The sequence below is a fragment of the Lethenteron reissneri genome, chromosome 57 (genome assembly GCF_015708825.2).
Source record: "Lethenteron reissneri isolate LAM-NWPU_2019-01 chromosome 57, ASM1570882v1, whole genome shotgun sequence".
Classification (NCBI taxonomy): Eukaryota; Metazoa; Chordata; class Hyperoartia; order Petromyzontiformes; family Petromyzontidae; genus Lethenteron; species Lethenteron reissneri.
Window position 1 is genome coordinate 2,162,513 of NC_083835.1, and position 24,846 is coordinate 2,187,358.

General features: G+C 54.7%; 3 protein-coding genes across 7 annotated transcripts in view; 1 reads left to right on the forward strand and 2 right to left on the reverse strand.

The window, feature by feature from the left end:
* The window catches only part of LOC133357150 (DNA excision repair protein ERCC-5-like), a 20,284-nt gene extending 19,965 nt beyond the window's left edge, over positions 1-319 (reverse strand). Inside the window, 1 exon segment of the mRNA XM_061574960.1 lies at positions 149-319. The gene's annotated coding sequence lies outside the window, so the exon portion shown is untranslated.
* LOC133357152 (homocysteine S-methyltransferase-like) lies at positions 262-9,060 on the forward strand. Its single transcript, XM_061574961.1, has 8 exons — positions 262-378; positions 1,452-1,519; positions 5,239-5,402; positions 6,272-6,381; positions 6,821-6,982; positions 7,405-7,613; positions 7,800-7,876; positions 8,599-9,060. Exons 1-8 carry the CDS (start codon positions 292-294, stop codon positions 8,685-8,687), a joined length of 966 nt encoding a protein of 321 aa, XP_061430945.1. The 5' UTR covers positions 262-291; the 3' UTR covers positions 8,688-9,060.
* A 1,499-nt stretch (positions 9,061-10,559) lies between these two features.
* Positions 10,560-22,599, reverse strand: LOC133357167 (nucleotidyltransferase MB21D2-like). 5 transcript variants are annotated; one of them, XM_061574982.1, is made up of 5 exons: positions 21,363-22,599; positions 18,898-19,255; positions 17,811-18,177; positions 17,059-17,196; positions 10,560-15,920 (listed from the first exon to the last, which is right to left on the reverse strand). In XM_061574982.1, the coding sequence occupies exons 1-5, from the start codon at positions 21,368-21,370 to the stop codon at positions 15,124-15,126; spliced, it is 1,668 nt and encodes a 555-aa protein (XP_061430966.1). In that variant the 5' UTR covers positions 21,371-22,599; the 3' UTR covers positions 10,560-15,123. The 5 variants fall into 5 exon arrangements, with proteins under 5 accessions (XP_061430966.1, XP_061430968.1, XP_061430967.1 ...); XM_061574984.1 differs by having other exon boundaries at positions 17,811-18,188; XM_061574983.1 differs by having other exon boundaries at positions 17,811-18,188; positions 18,898-19,411.
* Between the last annotated feature and the right edge of the window lie 2,247 nt (positions 22,600-24,846).

The following is a 24,846-nucleotide window of genomic DNA, read 5'->3' on the forward strand; positions in this document are numbered from 1 at the left end:
GATTAAGGCCATCAGTCTAACTCCGTACTACAACAAACAAACATGGCCAAACCAAAAAACTTTCGAAATCACCAAAATAAAGCCATGAAAGCAGTGAAAGCAATGAAAGGAAGAGGAGAGGAGAGAAGACACCGCCGGGCAGACGAACCTCCCTCCCTCCTGCACAGGCCCGCAACGTGAATCCGCGCCGCGACCTCCGACCCTGACGGCTGCCCGCGTCACGTGACCCCGGCGCGTCACGTGAGCAGCGAGTCGAGTCGTCACGTGACGCGCGGCGCCACGTGACGCACCATGGCGCGCGTGGGGTTCGCTTCGCCGCTGCTGCTGCTGGACGGGGGCGTCTCCTCGGAGCTCGAGGCGGCGGGGTTCCCCTTGCAGGTGGGAGGGGTGTGGGGGGGGGGGTGGAGGGGGGTGTGGGGGGGTGTGGGGGGGGGGTGTGTGGGGGCGTGTGGGGGGGGGTGGGGGGGATGTGTGGGGGGGGTGTGTGGGGGGGGTGTGGGGGGTGTGTGGGGGGTGTGTGGGGGGGTGTGTGGGGGGGTGTGTGGGGGGTGTGTGGGGGGGTGTGTGGGGGGGTGTGTGGGGGGGTGTGTGGGGGGGTGTGTGGGGGGGTGTGTGGGGGGGTGTGTGGGGGGGTGTGGGGGGGGTGTGGGGGGGGGTGTGGGGGGGTGGAGGGGTTCCCCTTGGAGGTGGTGGGGGGGTGTGGGGGGGTTCCCCTTGCAGGTGGTGGGGGGGGGGGTGTAGGGGTTGCCCTTGTAGGTGGTGGGGTGGAGGGGTTCCCCTTGTAGGTGTGACGTATGACGGGGGTGGAGGGGTTCCCCTTGGAGGGAGGGGGGGTGTGGAGGGGTTCCCCTTGTAGGTGGGGAAGGGGTTCCCCTTGCGGATGTGACGGGGGTGGAGGGGTGCCTCCTGCAAATGCTGGGGGGGGGGGGTCAGTCATCTCGGTCAGTCGACCCGTGGCACCTGCTGGGTCTGCCCCGTGACCTCCTCCTGCCAGCGGGCGTTCGACACTTCACGTGGCCTCAAGGTGCACATGGCCTGGCACAAGCGTCGTGGTGACGTCACCACCACTTGGTGGCGAATGGCGGTTGTTGTTGTTGCTCCAGCAGGTAGGGAGGGTTCCCCCTGCAGGTGCTGGGGGGGGGTGCCCCTGCAGGAGGTGGGCGGTGGTCTGCTGCAGGTGGGGGGGGGGGGGTCCCCCTCTAGGTCTAAGTGGTGGGAAGCGGGGGGGGGGGTACCTCCTTGTCTCTTCTTGGGCCTGGGTGGGCGCGTGTGCGGGACGGAGGCGGTGGGGGTTTAGATGGGCCCCCACCACCCCCCACCACCCCCCCACCAACCCCCCCACCAACCCCAACACCCCCCCCTCACCACCCCCCACCACCCCCCCACTAACCCCAACACCCCCCCCTCACCACCCCCCCACCATGAACTCTGTCACGTGTCGTGCGTTGCAGGGTGACCCCCTGTGGAGCTCCCGGCTGCTGCTCACCCACCCGGACGCCGTGAAGGACGTCCACCTGAGGTTCGTGACGTGCACCCAGTCACTCGCTAACAACTTCTTATCCACCCGCACTCTGCACCCCACAGTAAACCCATAGAGACGCATAGAGGAGACCCATAGAGATGTGTATAGACTCATAGAGATACATAGAGAATCAGAATATGTAGACTGGAGGGATGGGTTAGCAAGTTACATCAACAAAAAATACGATAAAGAGATACTCGAGTAAGATAGAGAAAAGTTGAGAAAGTAATTAAAAAAATTAATAAAGAGAAATATTAATAAGTATGGGAGTGCAAATTGCACGCGTACATGCATTACAAATGTGCATGTTGTTTATGCCATTTATTGTGCAAATTCCGTCACAGTTCCTATGATCACTGTTTCATTGCTTTCATGGCTTTATTTTGGTGATTTCGAAAAGTGTATTGGTTTAGCCATGTTTGTTTGTTGTAGTACAGAGTTAGACTGATGGCCTTAATCTAAGTTGTCTTGTGGTTGTTGTTGGTTGTTTGACTTGCATCCCACTGGGATTTTTGCACACAGCGTTGGTGTACGGTGTTTTTTCTGCAATATTTTGCTGCCTTTTCTTGGATTTTCTGTTTGCACTTAGTCACATATTCACTTTAAGATGTTTTCTTGTTCATGTTTTTGTTTGTTGCGGTTGCACCCGTTTCAAGAGCCGAATAGCTCACAGGGCTATACCTAATAAATGAACTTGAACTTGAAATGCAAGCTGGGGCAATGCTGAAAAACAACAACAAACCAAGACCACGCAGTCTCTCGATCACAGTGCACCTTAAAATTGGACCATCGAGATACAGAGAGACACAGTAACGACAATCCACAGTCGTGTGATTGTGGCCATGGAGCCCGAACTCTGGACCTGGCAGTAAACCACTCGGCACCCCTTCAACGGAGGAGGAACAGCAGCACGACAGGGCTCTGTGTCTCCTGAAGCCCCTCTCCTCGTGGCCAGCAGCGGCCTCGACACTGGACGGTCACCGACTGAACGAATGGCTCCTGCTGCTCCTGCTGCTGCTCCTGCTGCTGCTCCTGCTGCTGCTGCTGCTCCTGCTGCTGCTGCTCCTGCTGCTGCTGCTCCTGCTGCTGCTGCTGCCGCAACACGACGCTGCTTCTCTCCCGCATGCCCCCGCTGCAGAGACGGCCATAATGTTGGCGGTCCAAGCCCACCGCGTGATTTATCAATTCTCAAAAAAAGCCGGAATATTTTGCTAAAATTAAGTGAAAACCGAGTTAAAGATCGCGGGATTTTTATTTTATGCGTGTGTGTGTGCGCGCAGTCATTGCTGAGCGGGCTGAGATCGTGAACGTACCGCGCTTAATCAGGATTGGGTGGCTGAAACCGGGGATCAAACGGGCGGATCTCAGCCGTAAGTGGCTCCTCAGTGTCTCTGCCATGACTTTGGAAGTGATCTGCTCGGCTTGAGCCTGGCCTTGTGTAACGTAGATGCCGCACTCTCTGTAAGCACCCGCGCGTCTCACTGCAGGGCCCTTTCGTGCTCGTGTTCATTCCACGTGCGATGGATCCGCTTCCCACTCACTGCCGCCGTCACATGAGCTGTGCGTGCGTGTGTATTTTTGTTCTCCGTGCCCCGGCAGCTTCTGTTTGGCCGGATGCAGGGGGTTAAACTAGCGCGGCACGGGCTGCAGAGGAGATGGGCTGATGTGGGTACGGGAGGATTTGGAGATGGTGGAACCGACGGATGACTTGTACCAATGTCATCAAGTCCGGTCTTTCATTCACACGGAGATCCGTAGACTCACAGACTCGTAGAGAGACCTATAGACCCACATCATCAAGACCCATCCTGTACTATGCAATGCATTGTGGTGCGAGTGAGGGATTGCACTTGACAGCAGTCACAATTAGGCAACTCACTTAGTTACCCACTCATGTAGCAGGTAGCCGCTGCTCTCGTGTGTGTTTTAGTAATTGCCAGGGTTGTTTATCTATTTTTTTTTGCATACAATTTTGAAAAAAGTTACCGTTTTTCCACTCGTATGGAAATGTCTGGTAATATACACGTAAAAGTGTTTGACTTCATTAGCAAACAAATGAAGGGAGCTGCCATGGTGTACTGGTGAGCACACTGGACTTGCAATTAGCAATGACAGGCAAGATGTTAACTACCTCGCCGAGTATGCGGGAGGTCATGGGTTCGATCCCAACTGATGACATTTATATTTGGAGTTTGCATGTCTCTCTCTCCCCGTGGTCGCGTGGATTTTTCTCCTGGTCCTCTGGTTTTTGCCTCCATATTTAGAATCAACAGGCTCCACGTGATAAGCCACTCTGTCGAGCTATCATTTGTGGCCAGTTCGCTTCTGAAAAAGTGCGACGTAGCTCAGTGGGCCTGACCTGGTAAAATAAAAAATATTTCAGTTTTTCATCGTTTTAGAGGTCACCGGTTCCGATCCATCTGCTGGCGCGGCACTGCAAACAAGTTTCTTAATCCCCCCCACACTTTTGTCTGCCCAGCAGTTACGGGATAATAAACGCAGGGTACACTGCATAGTCCAGAAATTGGTACCAAAGGTAGCACAACTTGAGTTGTACCGACGTATTATTTGTGACCAATAATAGTGAATTACGTGATAACCACACTCATTTGAAGTGGTTATCACAACATTCACTGTTATTGGCCACATCGGGAAATTGGAACCGCTAAAGTAATGCCACTTCTTCTGATGGTACGGGCACGTGAAATAATCTGCTCTGGCATCGTGGACTGACCGTGAAGTTGATTGGCAGGTCCCGCGGGGGCCAGCCAGTGCATACACGACTCCAAAATTCCACCGGAATTTAAAAGTAAAACAATTCCTTACTTTCAGAATCTGTAACTTATTCTGCAAAATGACTACCGGTTTTCCGATTCACATTTAGCTGCCCGAAGTAAATGTGGTGCTCCAACCCCCAGTTTCCACTCAAGTCCCCACGGAGATCGCAGAGCCAGGGCTCAAAAGACCCACAGCTTTTAGGTCCTCATTCTCTGCAGCGGAGACACCGATTGCATGTCCAGCACACACACACCCCCCGGGCACTCTACGCTGCCGGGGGGTGTTTGATTCAGAGAGAGACGCTAAAAGCCTCTCCGCGCCTCAACACCAGTGATTCTGAAAGCTGATCGGACGTCATCTCCTGTCGCCTGGCTCTCGTGCTGTAGCTATTCAGTGTACAGGCAGTGCAATTGTACCCGGGCCTATGAGGTGCCCAGGTTGCTGAGCTCCAAACAGGAGGGTTGGGGTGGGGTGCTCATGCCAGCCTCGCTACGGCTTTGGCTGGCGCGGCTGCTCTCAGCTCTCGACACCGTCCCGTAGGTTGGCATCCATCTGTTTACAGTGAAACGTTAGTGCCCGACAGTGATGTCCATCACACATTGTGTGATGTTATTCCCTCTTGTCAATCCACTTCTGAATGAGGCCTTCCCCACGCTGTGTGGGTTATTTGACCGTCTTCTGACTGAACATTAGCCTGTGATTGCCATCAACTATTGGGTAGTGCGGTGGGTCTGATTGGTCGCGGATGATTGATGGGATCTCGAGTTATGCCGCTAGATCGCGAGGTCCTGATGGGTCGCGGGAGGGTTACGATGACGCAGCGTGAGGCCATCGTGGTCATGGTGACAGGGTCACGATTCGCGACGGGCTGTCGTTAAATTGGTTCGTGAAGTCGTGGGGGTCACGGTGTCACGCCGCCGGCCCGTGCTGCGGCGCAGGTTCCTGCGGAGCGGCTCGGACGTGATCTCGACGGCGACGTACCAGGCGAGCGTGCCCGGCTTCGTGACGCACCTGGGCCTGCGCCCCGAGGAGGCGCGCCAGCTCATCCACACCGGGGTGCGGCTGGCGCGCGAGGCCGTGAGCGAGTACATCTCATCCGCAGGCGAGCGCGACCAGAGACGCACCACCATCATCTTCCACGATCAATCAGCTGCTGGATTAAATACTCCCCAAGCAGCCGCCACCACCACCTCTCATGATTCTGCTGCGATGCAATAATTCATCAACACGTGATGCACAAATTTATTTAATTGTTCTATCTTCCCGGCGGATGTACTATTGGCCGCTCTGTTAATCAAGTCAATTAAATGTTTTGCTTAAACACGTGTGCCGCTTCTCTGGCACAAATCTGCCACTCAAAGCATCATCGTCAAACTATTACTCAAATATAAACAAATAAAATGTTACACAATATATATATAAATATATATTATCTGTAGTATAAGAATGCCGTGGTGGTGAGATGTTAACTACCTCGTCTGCTGTGCAAGAGGTCATGGGTTCGATCCTGACCCTGAAGCCTGTATATTTAGAGTTTGCATGTTCTCCCCGTGGTCGCATGGATATTTCTCAGGGTCCTCCGGTTTTTCCCTCCACATTTAGAATGAACACCACGCGTTTAGAGTATTTGGCTGCTATACATTTCCACGTGATAGCCACTTCGTTGAGCTATCCATTTGTGGCCACGTTGCTTTTGAAAAAGAGCGATATAGCTCAGCGGACCTTACTGGTAAAATAAAAAGTTTAGTTCAGAAATATATTCTTGACCGTCATCCATCATTATCATCCACTAACATAGCAACACACGTGCCTCACAGCAGACAGCACATTTCAGACATTTTCAGGCAATGAATGAGCTTCTATACACGTGGGAGGAAGCCGGAACACCCGTAGAAAAGCCGCGCGCGCGCGAGAGGGACGCGCGTGTCCCCGCCTTCGCACCGCTGACGTGGCCCCTCTCCGCTCACACAGGTCCCCGCGAGGTGGAGGTGAAGGTGGCCGGCTCGGTGGGGCCCTACGGAGCCCACCTGCACGACGGCTCCGAGTACACGGGGGCCTACGTGGACGCGCTCTCAACGGAAGTGCGTGTTGCTCTGCTCTGCGCTGCGTCGTGTCCACCTTATGCTATCACCTGCTTCCCCCCGTCCATGTAGCCTGCTTCGAATAGGCAAGCAATCGGACAGGACGCCCCATTTCATTGCTTGCCGCAGGGCCCATGCCGGCAACGCTACCCCACTGGTGCTCGTGCGTTGAGTGAGAGTCTTCGGTTCTACTCGTCAGTTAGCTTCTTAGAGCACTTATTGAGTGTGCAGGCAGTGCAGCTGCACCGGTAAGTATGGGCTGGAGGGTCTTGGGCACTCGGCTACGGGGGGGGGGGGGGGGGGGAGTTGGGGGGGGTGGCAACGCATTGCGCTGCTAGCAACACGTTGCGTCACTGGGGACAGCGGCCGAGCCTCTGGTGCCGGGGGGTCCTGAGCGGCAGTGGCGGTGCTGACAGCCCGTGTCTCCCACGCGCCCCAGGAGCTGATGGACTGGCACCGGCCGCAGGTGTCGGCGCTGCTGGAGGCCGGGGTGGACCTGCTGGCCCTGGAGACGGTGCCCAGCGCCGCCGAGGGCCTCGCGCTGGTGCAGCTCCTGCGGGAGTTCCCCGGGGCCTCCGCGTGGCTTTCCTTCTCCTGCAAGGCACGCGGAACACGCGACGCGGAACACGAGACGCGGAACACGCGACGCGACGGCACGACACACGTGACGCAATTGCATGTCTTGATCGGTGCTGTGCATAGACCACACGAACTATGAAGACATTGCACGTGACCCCGCGTCGCACCCCACGTTGACCCCATATCTTCTCCTACGTGACCCCGTGTTGCGCCCCACTTTGACCCCTTATCTTCCCCCACGTGACCCCGTGTCGCGACCCACTTTGACCCCATATCTTCTCCCACGTGACCCCGTGTCACGCCCCACTTTGACCCCATTACTTCCCCCACGTGACCCCGTGTCGCGCCCCAGTTTGACCCCATCACTTCTCGCACGTGACCCCGCGTCGCGCTCCACTTTGACCCCATATCTTCCCCCACGTGACCCCTTATCGCGCCCTGCAGGACAGCCGCCACACGTGCCATGGCGAGGAGTTTGGCGAGGTGGCGCTGGCACTGGCCGCGCGGTCGCGGCAGCTGCTGGCCGTCGGGGTGAACTGCTGCGACCCCGAGCTGGTGGGCGACCTCCTGGGTGGCGTCGCCAACGCCAAGGGCTTCGACAAACTCCTGCTGGCCTACCCCAACAGCGGGGAGCACTGGGATGTGCAGCGAGGGTGCGTGCCACACCAGCCTCATGGGGGTATAAATCATCATGGGTACACCACAGCATGGACACACCAGAATCACACCACACCAGGGAGACACCACTGCTGCTACTGCTGCTACGACTGCTGCTACGACTGCTGCTACTACTGCTAATGCCACTGCTGCTTCTGCTATTCCGTGCATTCCTTCCGCAGGTGGGAGCATAGACCGCGCAGACCCACGCTGGCGACGTACAGCCTCGCGTGGAGGGACCTGGGCGTCTCCTGGATCGGTTCGTGCGCCCACCGTCCCGCACGCGTGCCGGCGATTTGACCCACCCGCCGTGCAGGCCTCCTACCCACCCTCGCCAGCGCTGCGGTGCCCGCGTGCCGGCCGCTTGCGTCAATCCACTGCCGGACGAGGGCCTCCCCCACAACCGTGCGGGGGTCGCGAGGAGGGTGATTTGACCGTAGCGGACGGCGCCAGTCTGTGTGGGTCGCTGAACGCAAGGAGCATAGATGAGGGAGCTTTGTAGAACGGCGACGGAATGGACCTTTGCAGCCCCTCCCTCTGCTGCCCACGAGGTTGCGCCGCAGCAGCCTATAGCACCTGTTGCGCACGGTACTCACCCATCCAAGCACCCACCCAGGCCCAACGCTGCTTAACTACGGTACAGCAATCGGTGCGCTAGCTTCTGCTGACAACTGCAGTCCAGTGCCACGAGGATTCACACGGAGCACGAACGCCACCGCAGCAATTGCTCCTTGCTCCCCGTTTGACTCGGGCCTCCACTGAAGCCTCGTCAACCCCACCTCCCCCCCCCCGCTCTGTTTCTTTAGCGTGTTTCTATGTTCTCCCGTGTCGATCGTTGTGTGTGTGACTTGTGTGTGACTTGTGTGTGACTTGTGTGTGTGTGTGACTTGTGTGTGTGTGGGACGTGTGTGTGTGTGACTTGTGTGTGACTTGTATGTGACTTGTATGTGACTTGTGTGTGACTTGTGTGTCTGTCTGCAGGCGGTTGTTGCCGGACGGGGCCTCAGGACATCGAGGAGTTGAGACGCACCCTGAGGCCTCAAATGCAGCCGCCCAGCACCACTGCCTGAGCTCCTCCTGCCTGGGCCTCCTCCCCGCCCTGATCTCCCAACCTTAGTTTCCTAGCCTTGGCCTCTCATCCCAGGTCCCCCAGCCCTGGTCTTGATATCACAGGTCTCCCAAACCTGGTTCTGCTATTCCAGATCTCCGAGCCAAAGCTGGTGTCATGAAACTCCGCACGGGCACGGAGCTCTGTGCTCGACTTGGCAGGCTCTGACAGAAGAACGTTCAGTGCATGTGTTGTGTTACCCTAATTTAAATTAATTATTTGCCAAAATGTGAATGCGTTCGACGTTCGTGCACGGTTGCGTTAAAAGAGAACAATGCCAACGCTGCCTTGAGTGTTCGCAGTGGAATCGTTTAAATAAACATATCAGAAGCGTGCGGGGCTGTGGTGTGAGAGTTTTAATAACACGGCCTATACCAGGCATTGTGGTGATATTAATCAACATCCCCCCCTCCCCCAGAAAAAAATGTATTTTCATCAATTGACTAAATCGAGGCATCCCTGGATGCCCGATCCATATAAAACCCACAGTTGTAATGATTCGTCAGGTTTATACTGCCCACTGGTGTCCAATCCGAATAGACTGGACAGACCAAGGAGCCGGCACCGGGGCAGCATTGTAGCCGTGTGTGCAAGCTCAGCCGCCCGGCTGGGTCGCTCACTCAGAACGACGCGCTGCACGTGTGCACGTTGTGCTTCTTTTGCACCGTACGTAGCCAACCGTGATCCGACTAGCACGGTTGTGTACGTGCGGTGCCAAATAAGTTTAACATGAAATTGGAGGTGCCGCAACGGAGGACTTTCTCTCTCGACTTGCAATGTTCTTTTTTTTTCTTCTAGATTTGAAGCTTTCGTGACTGCAAGGATTCATATTCTTAGGTTTTTTCGGTAAAAATAAAATAAAATTCACGACGTTTCGGAGGCAACATGATTGCTGTATCGCGCTGTGACGGTTCCACCTGAAAACGGAAGCTTGTGTTGCCTCCGAAACGTCGTGATTTTTATTTTACTTTATTAATTTAAATTTTTTTACCTACGTGACTTTACCGAAAAAACCTAAGAATTGCAATGTTCTGCTTCGCCAGACGTCCAAACCCCCGCGCTCTCTCGCGTGTCAACGCTCACAAACCACACCGTAACCCTGCGAGGACATTATTACCTCACTATCCGTTCCCGCATAACGCCCGACTCGATGAAGCGACTTTGCAGACCGTGCCCAAGGCCGAGCTGGCCCAGGTTTGGGAGCTGCTGTGGTAGAGCGTTGCACGGCCACGCTCGTGCACGGTCTTGTTGGGGAGGCTCGACACGTGTGGGCGCCTACGCCCTAGGTAAGCGCCCACCCCACCGTGGGATATTTGTAAGCTAGCCGACGGTGTAAACACACCGTGTGGGCCAATGTCGGGGATCATCTCGGACCCTCATCGCCGACCGGACGAGAGAGTGACTTGGAGAGCGGCTCGGGCTCCTGCCCTGCCTGTCTTGTCCACAACTCAAACGTCGGCCGTCTCCCGCTGCTCAAATTAGCAATGAGATTGGTGCTCATCTGCCGTGTAGAGCCCTGAGGTCTGTGGTGGAAATTCCTCATTTCTATGGCGGCAGCAGCGGCGAGTCTCTCCATTGGACAACCGACAAAATTCGTCGTCATTTTAAGAGACACCAGTTGAGACGATGGATTGAGTCGCCTCTCCCCCTTCAAACCATGAAATCGCAACCCTCTGGTTGCGAGCCACCGGCTCTACCGCTGAGCCACCTGGGCTGCCGCTCTCCTCTGTGGTTGGTGTCGACGCAGGGGTCACTTTGCTCGTTGTGTTCGGAGCAAAAAGTGGCCTCCTAAACACGCATTCCAGACAGCCATTAAATGCAAAGTGTCGGTAAGTTTCAATTCAGAATTTATTTATTTTTGACAGTAGTACCCTTGCATACATAATCTGAAGAAACGCTTCGTTTTTTGATTACACTGATGATTTTTTTAAGTTTAGTACACTTTTTGGCTTTAAAAAAAAACAACTGATCATGACGACCGATAAAACATTCCACGTATTCATTACAACGGAGGAAATAAACCCGCAAGATCACCTGACAACAACGCTATCGATCACGTCACACCTGTGACGAGAGAAGTTTTACATCGAGACTCCTCTCTGCAGAAAGAGCACGAGACAATCGCGACGTCGCGCAAACAACGCACCTCGAGCGGGGGGGGAGCGGGGGGGGGGGGGAGCGGGGGAGCCGGGCCACTCAGGGCATTCAAGTCCGGGCGAAACACGAAATTAACCCAGATCGACCACAGCGAATGTAATAACCTCCCTCAACCACAGTTCCCTGCTCAACTCGCCACTCCCTGCACCAGCCTCCCTGCCCTAACCCCCTGCTCAATCACAATTCCTTGCATCACCCTCCCTGCCCAATCACCACTCCCTGCACTCCTCTCCCTTGCGGCGAGTCACTGCACTCTTCCCTAGCCGCACTGTGCTCAGCCTCCCAGCCCTAACAGACCGCACACCGGTTGTAGCTGCAGCGGTCTGGGGAGTGCAGTCGACCGGTCCGTCCGTCCATCCGTCCGCGAGCCTCTGTAAACACAACGCTGCGAGCTGGGTGCAAGTGTGTGTCCCCCCCATGTACATGCGGTACGTTTATCAAACGTCTCTCTTTTTTTTTTGTTTCGGATGTACGAGCGAGTCACGCCGGAGCCGTGCCAAGCCAGCCCGGCGCGCGTCGGGAGGCGCCGTGCTTTCCCACCGCAGAACCCCCGAGCCGTGCCGGTGACACGTCCTTAGCCCTGCACCCTGGCTCTGCTTGGGCCCCGGTCTAAAAAATGCAGACGTCTTGGGGAGGACCAGCAGTGCATCACTGTTTGCTTTGGGCTCTGCACGGCAAAACTAAAAGAATCCGGTGGAAAAATCACCCCCCGCGCTGGCCCGGCTCCAACGTGCCAGCGGGAAAAGGGGTGAAATTGTCACCTCTATACAAAGCAGACTGGTTACGACGGTATTTTGCTGTAAATAAGGCCCTCAAAAATATGTATTTCAATATGAAATGTTTGCCATGCTCCGAATGTGGCAAAAGCCCTAATGTCCTGTGTGTGAGTGTGTGCGTAAGGTGTGCGGATGAGTGAGTGACCTCCCCCCCACATATGTTCACACAGTGTTTCGATTTTTTTTCTGCTCGAATACTCCATTCCCCCCCCGCATCTTATCAAGACACCGCTTGACTCTGTGCTATAGAAACCAAGTCGCGCTTCTTCGCGAGGGGAGGAACGACGTATGGGGCGCGCGTGGCTTCGGACCCTGGGGTCAATGACAATCGTAGCTTGTGCCGTCCGCAAGGGATTGCGATCGCGGATTATATAAGACCCTCGGCAAAGTAAGACGCACGCCAAATTCGTAGGCCAATCGAGTTGCGCAAAAAAACTGATCTCACTTAACACACGCGGCACACCTACCGGATTAATCCTAAGACACACCCACCCCCCACCCCACCCCACCTGCCCAGCTTTTGCTTTGAAATACAAGCAAAAAGGTGTGTCTTATAACCCAGAGAATGCGGTAATTGTAAGTGCTGTGGATCTTATAATTGAACTTAGGTCCAATTGTTCCCCCCCGCTGCTACCCCCCTCCTGAATCTCCTCCCTTCCAGGATGGGGCCCCTACACGCTCCCATGATGACACAAGGACCGCGCACAAGACAGAGCACGAAAAATCCAGTGTCCGATCGGTGCATCTGCTCCGCAGCCCTCTCCCAATGCGCGCCCACTTTCTCCTCCACCACTCCGGCTCAACGTTTAGACCCACACTTAGCTTAGCGAGCTCGGCAGCTCATTATTAAGTCAGCATAGTGCATTACTCAAAACATCTACGGTACTCTATTTACATATAAAAAAGCGCACACACTCACATACATACACGAAACGTGTCATGTCAACCGGCACGAACCGATTACAAAAAGATACAACGCACGAGACCAGACGGGCGGCAGGAGGGCTGCAGATGGGCCAGGGCGCACTGCGCGATGTCACCTTGTGCAAGCTGGGCCTGCCGACGGCAAGGATAGCCGTGACAGAGAGGCGAGAGAGGCCAGGCTGTCGACTCCGCCAGACAAATACCACTCACGACAACAAATCCCAACCACGACCCCAGACCAACCCCACCACTTGCTGAAAACCCCGCCAAAAACAAAACCGTGTCAAAACAATCCGTATCATTTTGTGACGACACCTGGCCTGGACTAGTGCCGTGACCTATGCGGGAATCGTAAAACGAGCGAGCTTCCTGGATTCCATCCGACTACCCCGGCAGCACTGGCCACGCTCTCTCGCTCGCAACGGCGGCGTAGCGTGGCGCTGTCGGGGCACGGGCGCCCGCCCTCCCTTCCGTTACCTGGCGCCTGGACCCCTCCAGCCAGCCCACGGGCTCCGGTGCAGCTGCATCACCTTCACACTTGACAGCTCGCTCGCTCAGCCGGGGCTCGCAACAGCAAGCGGCACGCGCGCGCACATCAAACAATACGTCCTGCCGTTGTCTTCACCAACACTGTCCAGCAACAAGAAACGTTGCAGAAGGCTTTGCTCAGAGCAGACAGAAGTAGAGCCATTGCCCAGAACGTTAGCCTACGGTGTTTTGTGTTTAAATGATAATACAGCGTTTATGAATTTAATTAAATGTTTTGTCCTGTGCTTGTAAAAGACACACTGCAGACGCAGTCCTCTAAGGCCCAAGACGCTCGTTTCGCTCGTGCCGATGATCCCAACCGAGATCTTCACCTCCCACCACCCGGGACGCAGCCGCTTTACGTCCCGCGCTTGTGGGTGTTCGCGGCTCTGTGCTCAACGCAGCGACCCTCTCGAAAGTCTCTCGCGGAACTGCTATAGTTCAGCGATCGCCTCCGACCGCTTGAGTACCGACGGCGCCACATTGAGCGAGCGGCAATCGGCTTACGCCACTCAACGTCACGGTTGCGGCGCGCGGATGCAAGCACGCTCCACATGCGATGGTTACCGAACGACGCTTAATCCTCCTGGAGGCATCCACTCCCAACTGGCGGCGACGTTGGCGACAATGTCGCCAACGGCGGGAGTGCTGCGCCGGTCGTGTGTACGCGGGGGGTTGAGCTTCAAGCCATGGCCGGGTCTCGGCAGCGCGGCTGCGTTCATCGCAACGACCGGCATGCAGCCAATGGCCGGGGCCACCCTCTCTTCTCCCGTGTCGCCTCGGCTACAGCTGCGACAACCGTAGATGCGGAATCAAACGCCGTCTGCTGCTGCTGCTGCTGCTGCTACTGCCGCTGTATCTGCAGCGAAGCCACTTCTGGTGCCCCGGTGTTTCCGAATCGCTCCCCACCCCACCCCCACCCCGACCGAGTTAAATCTCATCTGGCGCCGCCTCAACGTCGATTGAGAGTAGGCATGCAACGACGCATCAATTCATCCCGGACGCTCACGAGACACGGACCTAATCGTGGGTGCGACAATGACGTGCGATTTATGTAGATGTATGTGCGAACGATATTCAAATGTGACACTTAGACTGGCGGACTGGACAGAAATGTACAGACGAGACCAAAACAAATGATATGAACAAGACTCGAAATTCCGAGAAAATTTTTTTCTTGATTTGAACCACGATCGCAACTCGTAATAATTCATCAAGTCCCTCGGGACGAGTGAATCATTACATGCCGACTGAACTGGAAAGGACACTTAATCAACCGTTTTCTTATTTTTAAACGCCACCGTCGCCCGTGCATTACCGCGGGGGGCACGTCGCGCAACACGGCGACACGTCATCCACATGCCACCGCCGAAGATCGCGATGCGCGGCCGCTTCCGGCGGGGAGTCATGTGACGAGGGGGGCGACGCCACCGATCGGGGGAACTTGCCGAGAGCTGCGACGATTGGACGACGAAGTCGATTTGTCAAACTGACATTTCGCCTCTACTTGGTGGTCGATGATTAAAACATTTTTTTATCAGCCGCACCTAGAACGTGCCACCCACTTGAAGGTGGGAATCCCCTGTAAGCCACACCTCGTATGACGTGGCGAATGATGATGTCACCAAGCCCCGCCCATCATCTCCGGTCACGGGTCATACACGGGGAGCAGAGGTGAGCTTTTCTTTCTTCTTTCAACTATTTTCATGATATCTGACAAGACAGAGCGACTGAACTGAAAATTTAAATAGCGATCAATTACTTGGATAATTGTATTACAGGCCGGCTCTGAATGACGTAACCTGCCCCCATCATAAAGCTGACGACATCCCATCATACCCCGAATGCTCCCGATCGCATCTCGGGAACGAAGGAGAGTTAAACCCGGTGACAGTACTCGGTCACGAGACCACTTTGTGAATCCAGGGCGTCGTTAAGACTTGGGCCGTGATGCCGGCCAGGAGACGTCAGCGCGGCGACTGGGTTCTTAATAACCCAAAAGTACGACGTCGCTCAAAAGAACTTGTCGTCGATGCGGAAGTGCGGCTTAGTCACGTCGTCCGGGTTGATGAACACCGAGATGGACTTGCCGGGGTTCTCCGTCACCAGCTGCTGCAGCTTCTTGGCCAGTCGGTCGTCCTGCCCTCGGATGTCGGCCAGCGCCCCGTCCGACTGCGATCCCGGCAGGCCGCCCGACCCTCCGCCGGCGCTGGCGGCGGTGCCGCCGGCCGCGGCGGCGGCGGCCGCTGCGTGCGCCTCCAGCCGCACGGCGTTGGCGGCCTTCACCTGCTCCACGGCCGTCGAGAGGTGCTCCACGGGGTCCGATCGCACCGATGAGAGCTTGCGCGCCAGCAGCAGCACCGTCTCGTCGGTGAAGTGCTCGAACATGTTGCACTGCGGGATGAAGTAGTTGGGGCACGACTTGTTGACGAGGCAGTGCAGGACGTCGTCCAGCAGGCCCAGCAGCAGCGCCGCCTCGTTGCTCTCCTGGCCCAGGAAGCTCGAGGGCAGGCGGTCGCAGGCCCAGAGCACGACTGAGCGCAACTGGTAGGGCCCCACGGCCTGCGGGCGGGACAGCAGGCGCAGCACCATGGCCTTGCACGCCTGGAAGGCCTGCATGAAGGGCGTCGGGATGCACTTCTTCATCTGCACCTCGCTGCGAGCGAACGACAGGCGCCACTCGTTGTCCCGGCAGCCGCTGGGCGACGAGGCGGGCACCAGGTAGAAGCCGCCGATCACCTCCTCCTCCGTGATCTTGCCGTCCCAGAAGTGGTTCTCCATGAGCCAGCTCTGCGCCACAGCCGGCCAGCCTGCGCCCGGATTAGACCGAGGAAGTATAGTCACGCACGACAACGCTTACGTTATACTCTCCAACATGCTGCTCGTGCTTGGTTACTGATGTTACGACAAAAACACACAAGGAGCGAGAATTGCGCAAAGAAGCAAGGAGAAATGCACGCTTGGAATTACACTGGGAAAGAGGGAGACACATGGAGTACAGAATGTAAGCAAGGGAATGACAAAATTCAAACTGTTTAGGAAAATAAGTGGGCATGTCAATTAATTCTGGAATTACAATATCCGTTGGTGTGATCTCATAACAGCTGGGATGTTTGGTCACGTGACACTGGTCAGAGCGCAAGACCTCACCCCTCCAAGCCAGCTGGTGAGATAATTTTATGCTGCATATGAATGTATCCGCATCTTAAGATGCTGTTCAGAAACAGTGGGCACATTTATTTATATAGACAGTGATTTGTCTCCGTGAGAGTCTATGGGTCTCTGCGTAAGTCTAAGGGACTGCTTGTATGCCTCCGAGTCCCTGTGTAAATGTACGAGTCGTTTCTATGTCAGTATCTGTGTCTCTATGTGATTATCTGCGTGTCTCTATGTGAGTATCTGTGTAGCCATGTGAATTAGTAAGTGTCTGTGTCTACGAGTATTTGCATCTCTCTGTGTGAGTCTGCATCTCTCTGTGTGAGTCTGTGTGTTTCTGTGAGTATCTGCGTGTCTCTGTCAGTATCTGCGTGTCTCTACGTGAGTCTATGTAGTTGTGTGACTATGTATCTGCGTGTCTCTATGCGAGTCTGTCTGTGAGTATATGCTTGTCTCTACGCGAGTCTATGTAGCTGTGTGACTATCTGCGTGTCTCTATGGGAGTCTGTCTGTGAGTATATGCTTGTCTCTACGTGAGTCTATGTAGCTGTGTGACTATGTATCTGCGTGTCTCTATGCGAGTCTGTCTGTGAATATATGCTTGTCTCTACGCGAGTCTATGTAGCTGTGTAACTATGTATCTGCGTGTCTGTATGGGAGTCTGTCTGTGAGTATCTGCGTGTCTCTACGTAAGTCTATGTAGTTGTGTGACTATGTATCTGCGTGTCTCTATGTCAGTATCTGCGTGTCTCTACGCGAGTTTGTGTAGCCGTGTGACTCTACGCGAGTCACCTTTGAAGGAGACGACGGGGACGATGTCGTAGAGGATGCGGCTGCTGCCCACGACCAGCACCATGGACACGAGCGTCCCCTTCTGCTCCACGCGCTCCACACGCGGCATTCCCCTCTGAGGCTTCCGCTGCATCTCGCCTGACGAGACGGCGCCAGCGATCGAGGGACGGGAACCGTCGTTACAATCGGATTCACCGTCGCAGAGAGCCGCGCAGCTCTTACCAAAGCACAGAGATGGCGATGTCACGATCGCGGCGCCGTCGTCGCTGCGACGGCACGATGCCGCCGTCACGGCACCAGCGTTGCGGAGACCCAAACCGCGGAGACGATCGCAACACCGCCACCGCAGAGAGCACGAGCACAACCTCACCATCACATCCCAGAAGCACCGTCACAAGCCTACGCATACGACATCATGGCTGTACCGCTGGGAGGGCAAAAGACAGGCATACAGGAGAACCTGAATACTGGTGGTGCCAGGCTAGATGCACTTGGATGCCGTCACGTGAAGTGCAGAAGGTTTTTGCTGTCGGCAGGCGGTTACGGGACAGCCCCGGGTGCTATGGGTTTACTGAGATGACTGACAGATGCACCAGCTGCCGCTCCCTATCGTGCCAACTTGCTGAGTTTTCAGCTGCCCAGCGCTCTGGAGACGGGGCACGCACACTCACGCAAGCGCACGCACAAGACGCCCGCACGAGTCGCACGCACGAGTTGCACGCGTCACACGGAGGGGGGGGTGTTTTACCCACCGAGCACGACCTCCACGGAGCAGTGGAACCAGTCGGCCACCTTGAGCGGCGAGAAGAAGTGGTTGGTGGCGCCGTTGGGGTGCTCCACCGTGGTGCAGCAGCCGCGCCACTTGCTGATGGTGGCCTCGTCGAAGAGGCGCAGGCTGAGCCACGAGTGGCACGGCGCCGAGCAGCGCATGTCGAGCGTCACGGGCTGGTTGCGGTCGTGCAGCTTGAGCGCGGGGACGAGCAACGTGAAGTCCATGTCGTAGTCTGCGCCGCGCGCAAAGTCGCCCAGCTGCTCCACGTCCATGTCCACGACGCCCTCGCGCACGCTGCCCGACAGCAGCAGGTACTCGTTGGCGACGGGCAGCTTGCCGTCCAGCTTCTGCACCATGCCTGCGCCGGGGCGCGGAGAATCGCGGGGGTGGTGGTACGGCGCAGCCGGGGTCGGTCGGGGGGGGGGGGGAGGACGCGGGTGAATCGACAGCAAGACGCTCGGAGGGGGTTTACGGCCGCAACTGCGGCGAGACGCACACTCGACGTCAACGACACGTCACATCGGGCGACGTACACGTACGCGGTGTACGAGGCGCCGCAGTTCAAACAAAGGTGCAAGCACTTTAAATACCGCCCCCTGCGCCGCCTCTGTCCACGCAGCAGCGTAAATGGGTACACCGCAGTTAAGTCGATTGGCAGGTCGTGTGTGGTGGGGTCAAGTGTGGTTACCTCTGATCTCTTCCAAGACGTCTGGCCAGCGTGGAAGAGCAGACTAAATACCTCTATAGGGGGCTCTCTAGAGCTCTCTAGAGAGCCCCCTATAGAGTGTATGTCCTTTTGCCAGCATTGGTATGGGCAAGCAATTGCAGGGATGCTGCACCTTTTACACTCACTAAATTCTTTAGACACAGGGGTCGACTATTTTCATCATAAGAAAAAAAAAATCGAAAAAATGCTGAGAGACACCCAAAATTTTTGTTCCAACATTCATCGACTCGCTCACTGTAAGAGAGGACCGAGCCTTGTTGGCGACTTCTGGAGGGAACGTCGTAGTCGTCGCGCTTGCACACGTCCGCTCGCCCGCCCGCCCGTCCGCTCGTCCACTCACCCAGCATGGAAAAGATGAAGTCCTTGGCCGTGTGAATCTCGAGGGCGCGCTGATCGTCGTACTCGCGCTGGTCGTGCTTGTTGAACTCGTGGATGAGCCTCTCGATGTCCTGCAGCCGTGCCGACGACCGGAAGTCGAAGCCCAGCGACTTCGCCGCCGAGCCACCGCCGCCTCCTCCTCCGCCGCCGCCCGCCGCGGGAGCACGCTCAGCGCCGGACGCCATCTCCGCCGCGCCTCCCCCCACCGCCTCCTCCCCGGTTGCGCCGAACGCGCGCTCCCCTCGCCGGGAGAGCGGCGGCGGTGGTGGTGGTGGTGGTGACGGTGGTCGGCAGTCACGGGCGAATCAGGACAGGGCTCCCTACGGGCACAGATGTTGGCGCGGCACCGGGCGACGGCCTGTGAGTAGTTGACCCCGAGTGCGGCCGATCTCGTCGGGGTGCGTGGCAGCCACGCGGGGTTGGGAGCCTGGATGCCGTCAGGATAGGCGACCACCAGGGCGTAATTTCAGCAGGGTCTGCATATGATCGAACGGTCGCAAGAGCAGGATTGTTTACAGGTATCGTTATCACGTCAACCGAGTCAACCTTCGCTTGGCGAGAGGTCGCTACTTCTCTGCTGCTGCTCCCGTGGCAGTGATTGGTACCCACAACCACCGCAATCACACAGTCACTGGTACACACTAACACTGGCATCCCAGTCACTCATACTATGACAGGCCTAAGTTACCAGTACTCACTAACGCTGGTATCACACTCACCGGTATTCACGATAACTGGTGTAAGTTACCACTACTCACTACCACTGGCAGCACACACTCACTGGTGCTCACTAACTCTGCGATCTCTTTAACACGTTCCCACTAACAGTGACGGCGGTACTGCTGGTGGTTCAAGCTTTCGTGGTGTGGCCGTGGCCGTGAGACCTTGCTGTGGACACGGGAGGTCGCCAGCCATTCCACATCCGTGGGGCGCCCAGAGACCACACTCACCTCCACCGGCGCACATGAAGGAGATCAAAGTCCTACTCGCACTGTATGTGACTCACACACACACACACGGGGGCGTATTGACGCATCGATCGATGTCGACGCCGGCGTCAAACTGTGTGTGCAAGAATCGACTTCTTTCAACGTTACTTGACATGGAATGGATGTTCAGATGGTTGTTGTATATGTCGGTCCACGCAAACTCTCACGGATAGCAGTGCACCATCCTGTCTCATATAATGGCCCTGAAGGTCACTTTCAAATATGGATCTGTATCTGCACTAATGACACTTTTTATAATCCCTCGAAAGTGTTCATCGCAGGAAAATTAAACCAAAATAATTGTCATAATAATTACTTTAAAAAGAAAATATTCCACCCTGATCAATCGACTGCTGGATGAAGGCCTCCCCCCTTATCTGCCACGCTCCCTCGCGTTCCTGTGATGTGATATTTTTCTGTCTTTTCTTGGATTTTCTGTTTGCACATAGTCACTTTAAGATGTTTTCTTGTTCATGTTTTTGTTTTCTGTTTGTTGCGGTTGCACCCGATTCAAGAGCCGAATGGCTCACAGGGCTATATCTAATAAACGAACTTGGAACTTGAACAAGCCTCCATCTAGCTTCTGCACGTTCTGACGTCCTAACTTCACCTCTGTAGTTGGAGAAATATGATGGGGGGGGGGGGGTTGCGTGCAATTATTGGTGCCTGGGCTCAAGATGAAGAACTTGCTGCACTTGAGAACTTGGTTGTAATCGTCACGGGTGGCTGACACCCGAATTTCAAGCCGGGGCTCTCACCACAAAGTCAAGGCCAACTCACACATACCCCAAGCTTATCTTCATGTTAATAAATCACAGCCATTGACCACGCGTATCAAGTGAGCCTGCAAAGCTGGGAGTATGCAAACTCAAGAACTCAGCAGCTTATTAACAAGTGCACGACATATACCGGCTTCATATTCTTGGTTCTTTCGGTAAAGTCACGTAGAAGGGAAATAATAAAATAATAAAAAATATTAAACACATTTTTTTCGTTTATTTCTTTATTATTTCCTTTCTACGTGACTTTACCGAAAATGTGTTGAACTTCTTTCGCACGGTACCGTAAGCCAACCCTGCTTATCGTAGTAGTGGTGGTGGTGGTAGTGGTGGTGGTAGTGGGGGTAGTGGTAGGGGTGGTGATAGTGGTGGTGGTGGTGGGGGTGGTGGTGGGGGTGGTAGGGGTGGTGGTGGTGATGGTGGTAGTGGTGTAAGTGGTGGTAGTAGTGGTGGTGGTGGTAGGGGTGGTGGTAGTAGTGGTGGTGGTAGTGGTGGTAGTGGTGGTGGGGGTAGTGGTGGTGGAAGTGGGGGTGGTGGTGTAAGTGGTGGTGGTGGTAGTAGTGGTGGAAGTGGTGGTAGTGGTGGTGGTAGTAGTAGTGGTGGTGGTGGTAGTAGTGGTAGTAGTGGTGGTGGTAGTGGTGGTAGTGGTAGTAAATCACCGTCTCATCAAGGCGCCCTCAGACGCCGCGGGTGAAGCCTCTCGCACCGATCCGGACCCAATTCGGACCCAAGTGAACCTCCCCACCACCACCACCTCCCCACCACCTCCACCCCACCACGATTCTGATACCGGTCCCAGAGTCCAGCTTGCTACAAACGATGAAGCCTCAGTCTCAGTCTCCCCTATCAGGCTGTCTGCCGGGTCGTGAATCGCCAATAAGCGCCGTGGTGTCGAACTCCCGGTTCCTCGTTCGATGTCTGGTTCTGATCTCTAAGTTCAGCTGCTGGTTCCCACTTCTCTCTGCATCTGATCCTCGTCGCTAAGCGTTGATGTCTGGCGCCTTGTCTGGTCGCGGTCGTAATCTCTGATCCTTGTGCCGGTCGGGTCCCCCCGTGGTAACCTCTTGGTCTCGGTTCCAAAATCTCGGTGGTAACCTCTGGCGCTGGGGCTTTGAGTCCTGGTCTCGGGTCAAACTCTTGATCTCTCTTCTCTCTCGTCCGGTCGGGCGACTCCTGGTCTCTCTGGTCTCGTTCTCTGGTCTCAGTGTTGAACTCTGGCCCTGGCCCTGGTCTCAGTGTTGATCTCTGGGCCTGGTCTCTGTGTTGGTCTCAGTGTTGGTCTCAGTGTTGAACTCTGGGCCTGGTCTATGGCTCTGGTCCTGGTCTCAGTGTTGATCTCTGGGCCTGGTCTCTGTGTTGGTCTCTGTGTTGGTCTCAGTGTTGAACTCTGGGCCTAGTCTATGGCCCTGGTCTCAGTGTTGATCTCTGGGCCTGGTCTCTGTGTTGGTCTCAGTGTTGGTCTCAGTGTTGAACTCTGGGCCTGGTCTATGGCTCTGGTCCTGGTCTCAGTGTTGATCTCTGGGCCTGGTCTCTGTGTTGGTCTCTGTGTTGGTCTCAGTGTTGAACTCTGGGCCTAGTCTATGGCCCTGGTCTCAGTGTTGATCTCTGGGCCTGGTCTCTGTGTTGGTCTCTGGCCCAGGTCTCGGTGTTGATCTCTGGCCCTGGTCTCAGTGTTGATCTCTGGCCCTGGTCTCAGTGATGATCTCTGGCCCTGGTCTCTGTGTTGATCACTGGCTCTGGTCTCTGTGTTGGTCTGTGTTGATCTCTGGCCCTGGTCTCTGTGTTGATCTCTGGTCCCAGGTCCCTGTGATGATCTCTGGCCCTGGTCCCTGGCCTCTTGGTCCGCGGGTCTCCGCTGAGAATCCGCGAACTGCGCCCAGCTCCAACAGGGCCGAGCTCGGGGACCGCGGCGAATTACGCACCCGCAGCTCAGGGGTGGGAGGGGACAACCAAACAGACTGCAGCCTCAGGGACCGCGGCAAACTGCACACGACTACTTGTGTGACCCGTCGAGACTTGGATGTTATTTTAATTGACCCGGAAAGCCGATCGTTTTAGGGATTAAAACTATTCAAACGTCTTTTAACTTAACACCCAGGGGTTTTGAAGCCAATATTACGATTGATAATTCTATAGTCGGCTTTCACCACTAATTGTGACTCATTACGTTATCAAATTTAAAAATACGTCTGGGTATTGGCCACTTAATTTCGGATGGAGGAGAGTTTCGTGACAAAGCAATGTGTCCAGATCGTCATTTGGCTTGACCCAAAGCAATCGAGAATTACAAATTGTATTTATATGCAGAGATACAGTCTGCACTGGCTTACATCAAAAGTTGTATGCAACATTTCCTCCAGGGAACGGATTTAAAATGGAAAGTGATGCTCATTGGGTCATCCCCAGATTTTTTAAAGGGCGATTGCTCGAAACGTCGTGGGCCTGACTGCTGATGAGACTCAACGTTTAGTAGTAGTCGTCTCCGCTGTGGATGCCATGCTGCCGTGAACAGGATACAATTTGTAACGGAATTTCTGTTTCTGGTAGATGGAAATAGAGGAGGCAACAGTCATTGTGGAAGGGAAATTGCCCGAAACGTCGCCCGGTATGGTTTGTGTTCCCCTATTAAGGCTCCACACACTAAATTTCGATTTAAAGCTTTCGTGACTGCAGGGATTCATCTTCTTGGTTCTTTCGGTAAAGTCACGTAGAATGGAAATAATAAAATAACAAAAAAATTCTCACGACGTTTCGGCCACAACGCAAGCAGCCGTCCTCAGGTGGAGAGCAGGTCTGTCGAGTAGACAGAGTGTGAATGACACACTCCAGGCTTGGACACACTTCTATTGACGGAATGTGTGGTGAGTTCTCACGTAAACCCTTCAGTCCACACGAGGGCGCAATATGGACAGTCGTGATCACTTCATTTCAATAATATCACCACCACCGGCCTCACATCTGGGAGCGTGTTCTTCGTATGGCTAATACTCTTTCTTTCGGTAAAGTCACGTAGGTTAAAAAAGAAAACAAAGCAAAATGACTGTATCAGTAATTTGTATCAGTAATTTAGCTGTGACGGTTCCACCTGAAGACGGAAGCTTGTATTGCCTCCGAAACGTCGTGATTTAATTTGTTTTCTTCTTTAACCTACGTGACTTTACCCAAAAAAACAGAGTATGGATCCTTGCAGTCACGAAAACTTCAAATCTAGGATCGTATGGCTAATGTTGATGTCGTGCAAAGTGTTCTCTTCACTACTTTCCAGAGCGGGGCCCACCTTTGGTCGATAAGACATCACCGGTATGAGGGCCCCCCACACATTTGAAACCATTGGAGGTTTGTCGGGGGCTGTACGTCAGGGGCCTTGCAATGAAGAACGCCGATGTAGAGCAACAGCTGTTAATAATGATAATACTCTTTGGGTTTTTCGGTAAAGTCACGTAGATAGAAAAATATTTTTTAATAAAATCACGACGTTTCGATCGCAGCACGAGAAATCGTCTTCAGGTGAAAAAAATACAGCAGGCGGACTGCAGGAAAGACCAAAAGAGTATGAATTCCTGCAGTCACGAAAACTTTAAGTCAAGATTTAACAGCTGTAATGGTATACACCGCCACAGTTTCTCGTTGCCTGCCCAAGGTCACGTATCTCTCTCGAACTTGCGTGTGTTCTCTACTGCACGTGATCATCTTCACACCACGCCTCCGATTATCACGGATGGCTACGTACGGTGCGAAAGAAGGTCAACATACAATGCGGTGTAATTCTAAGCGTGCGCCTCTCAATGGATCTTTGCGCACTTTTCAGCTTTTGTTCTGCTTTCTTTGTCGGCGGCCCGTGTTTCCATGACCAGAATTACCCGGAATGTACCCGAACTCGTCTGATTCTCCGAAGCTAAGCAGGGTGGAGCCTGGGTCGTGCAGCTTTGGCACTCCGACTGATGTAGACTCTACACACATTAACTGGCAGAAAACGTTTGAAAAGCCCTGCTGAAAAATAATCCTTGGGTTTAGTACGGCTTCAGCAACCCTCAGTAACCAGCGTGGCTAGATTTAAATTACTGAAAGAACCAAGAATAAGTCTACATTATAGACTTCCAGTACGCTCACTCAGGTTAAGAACCAGGCTACAGTCTACATTAT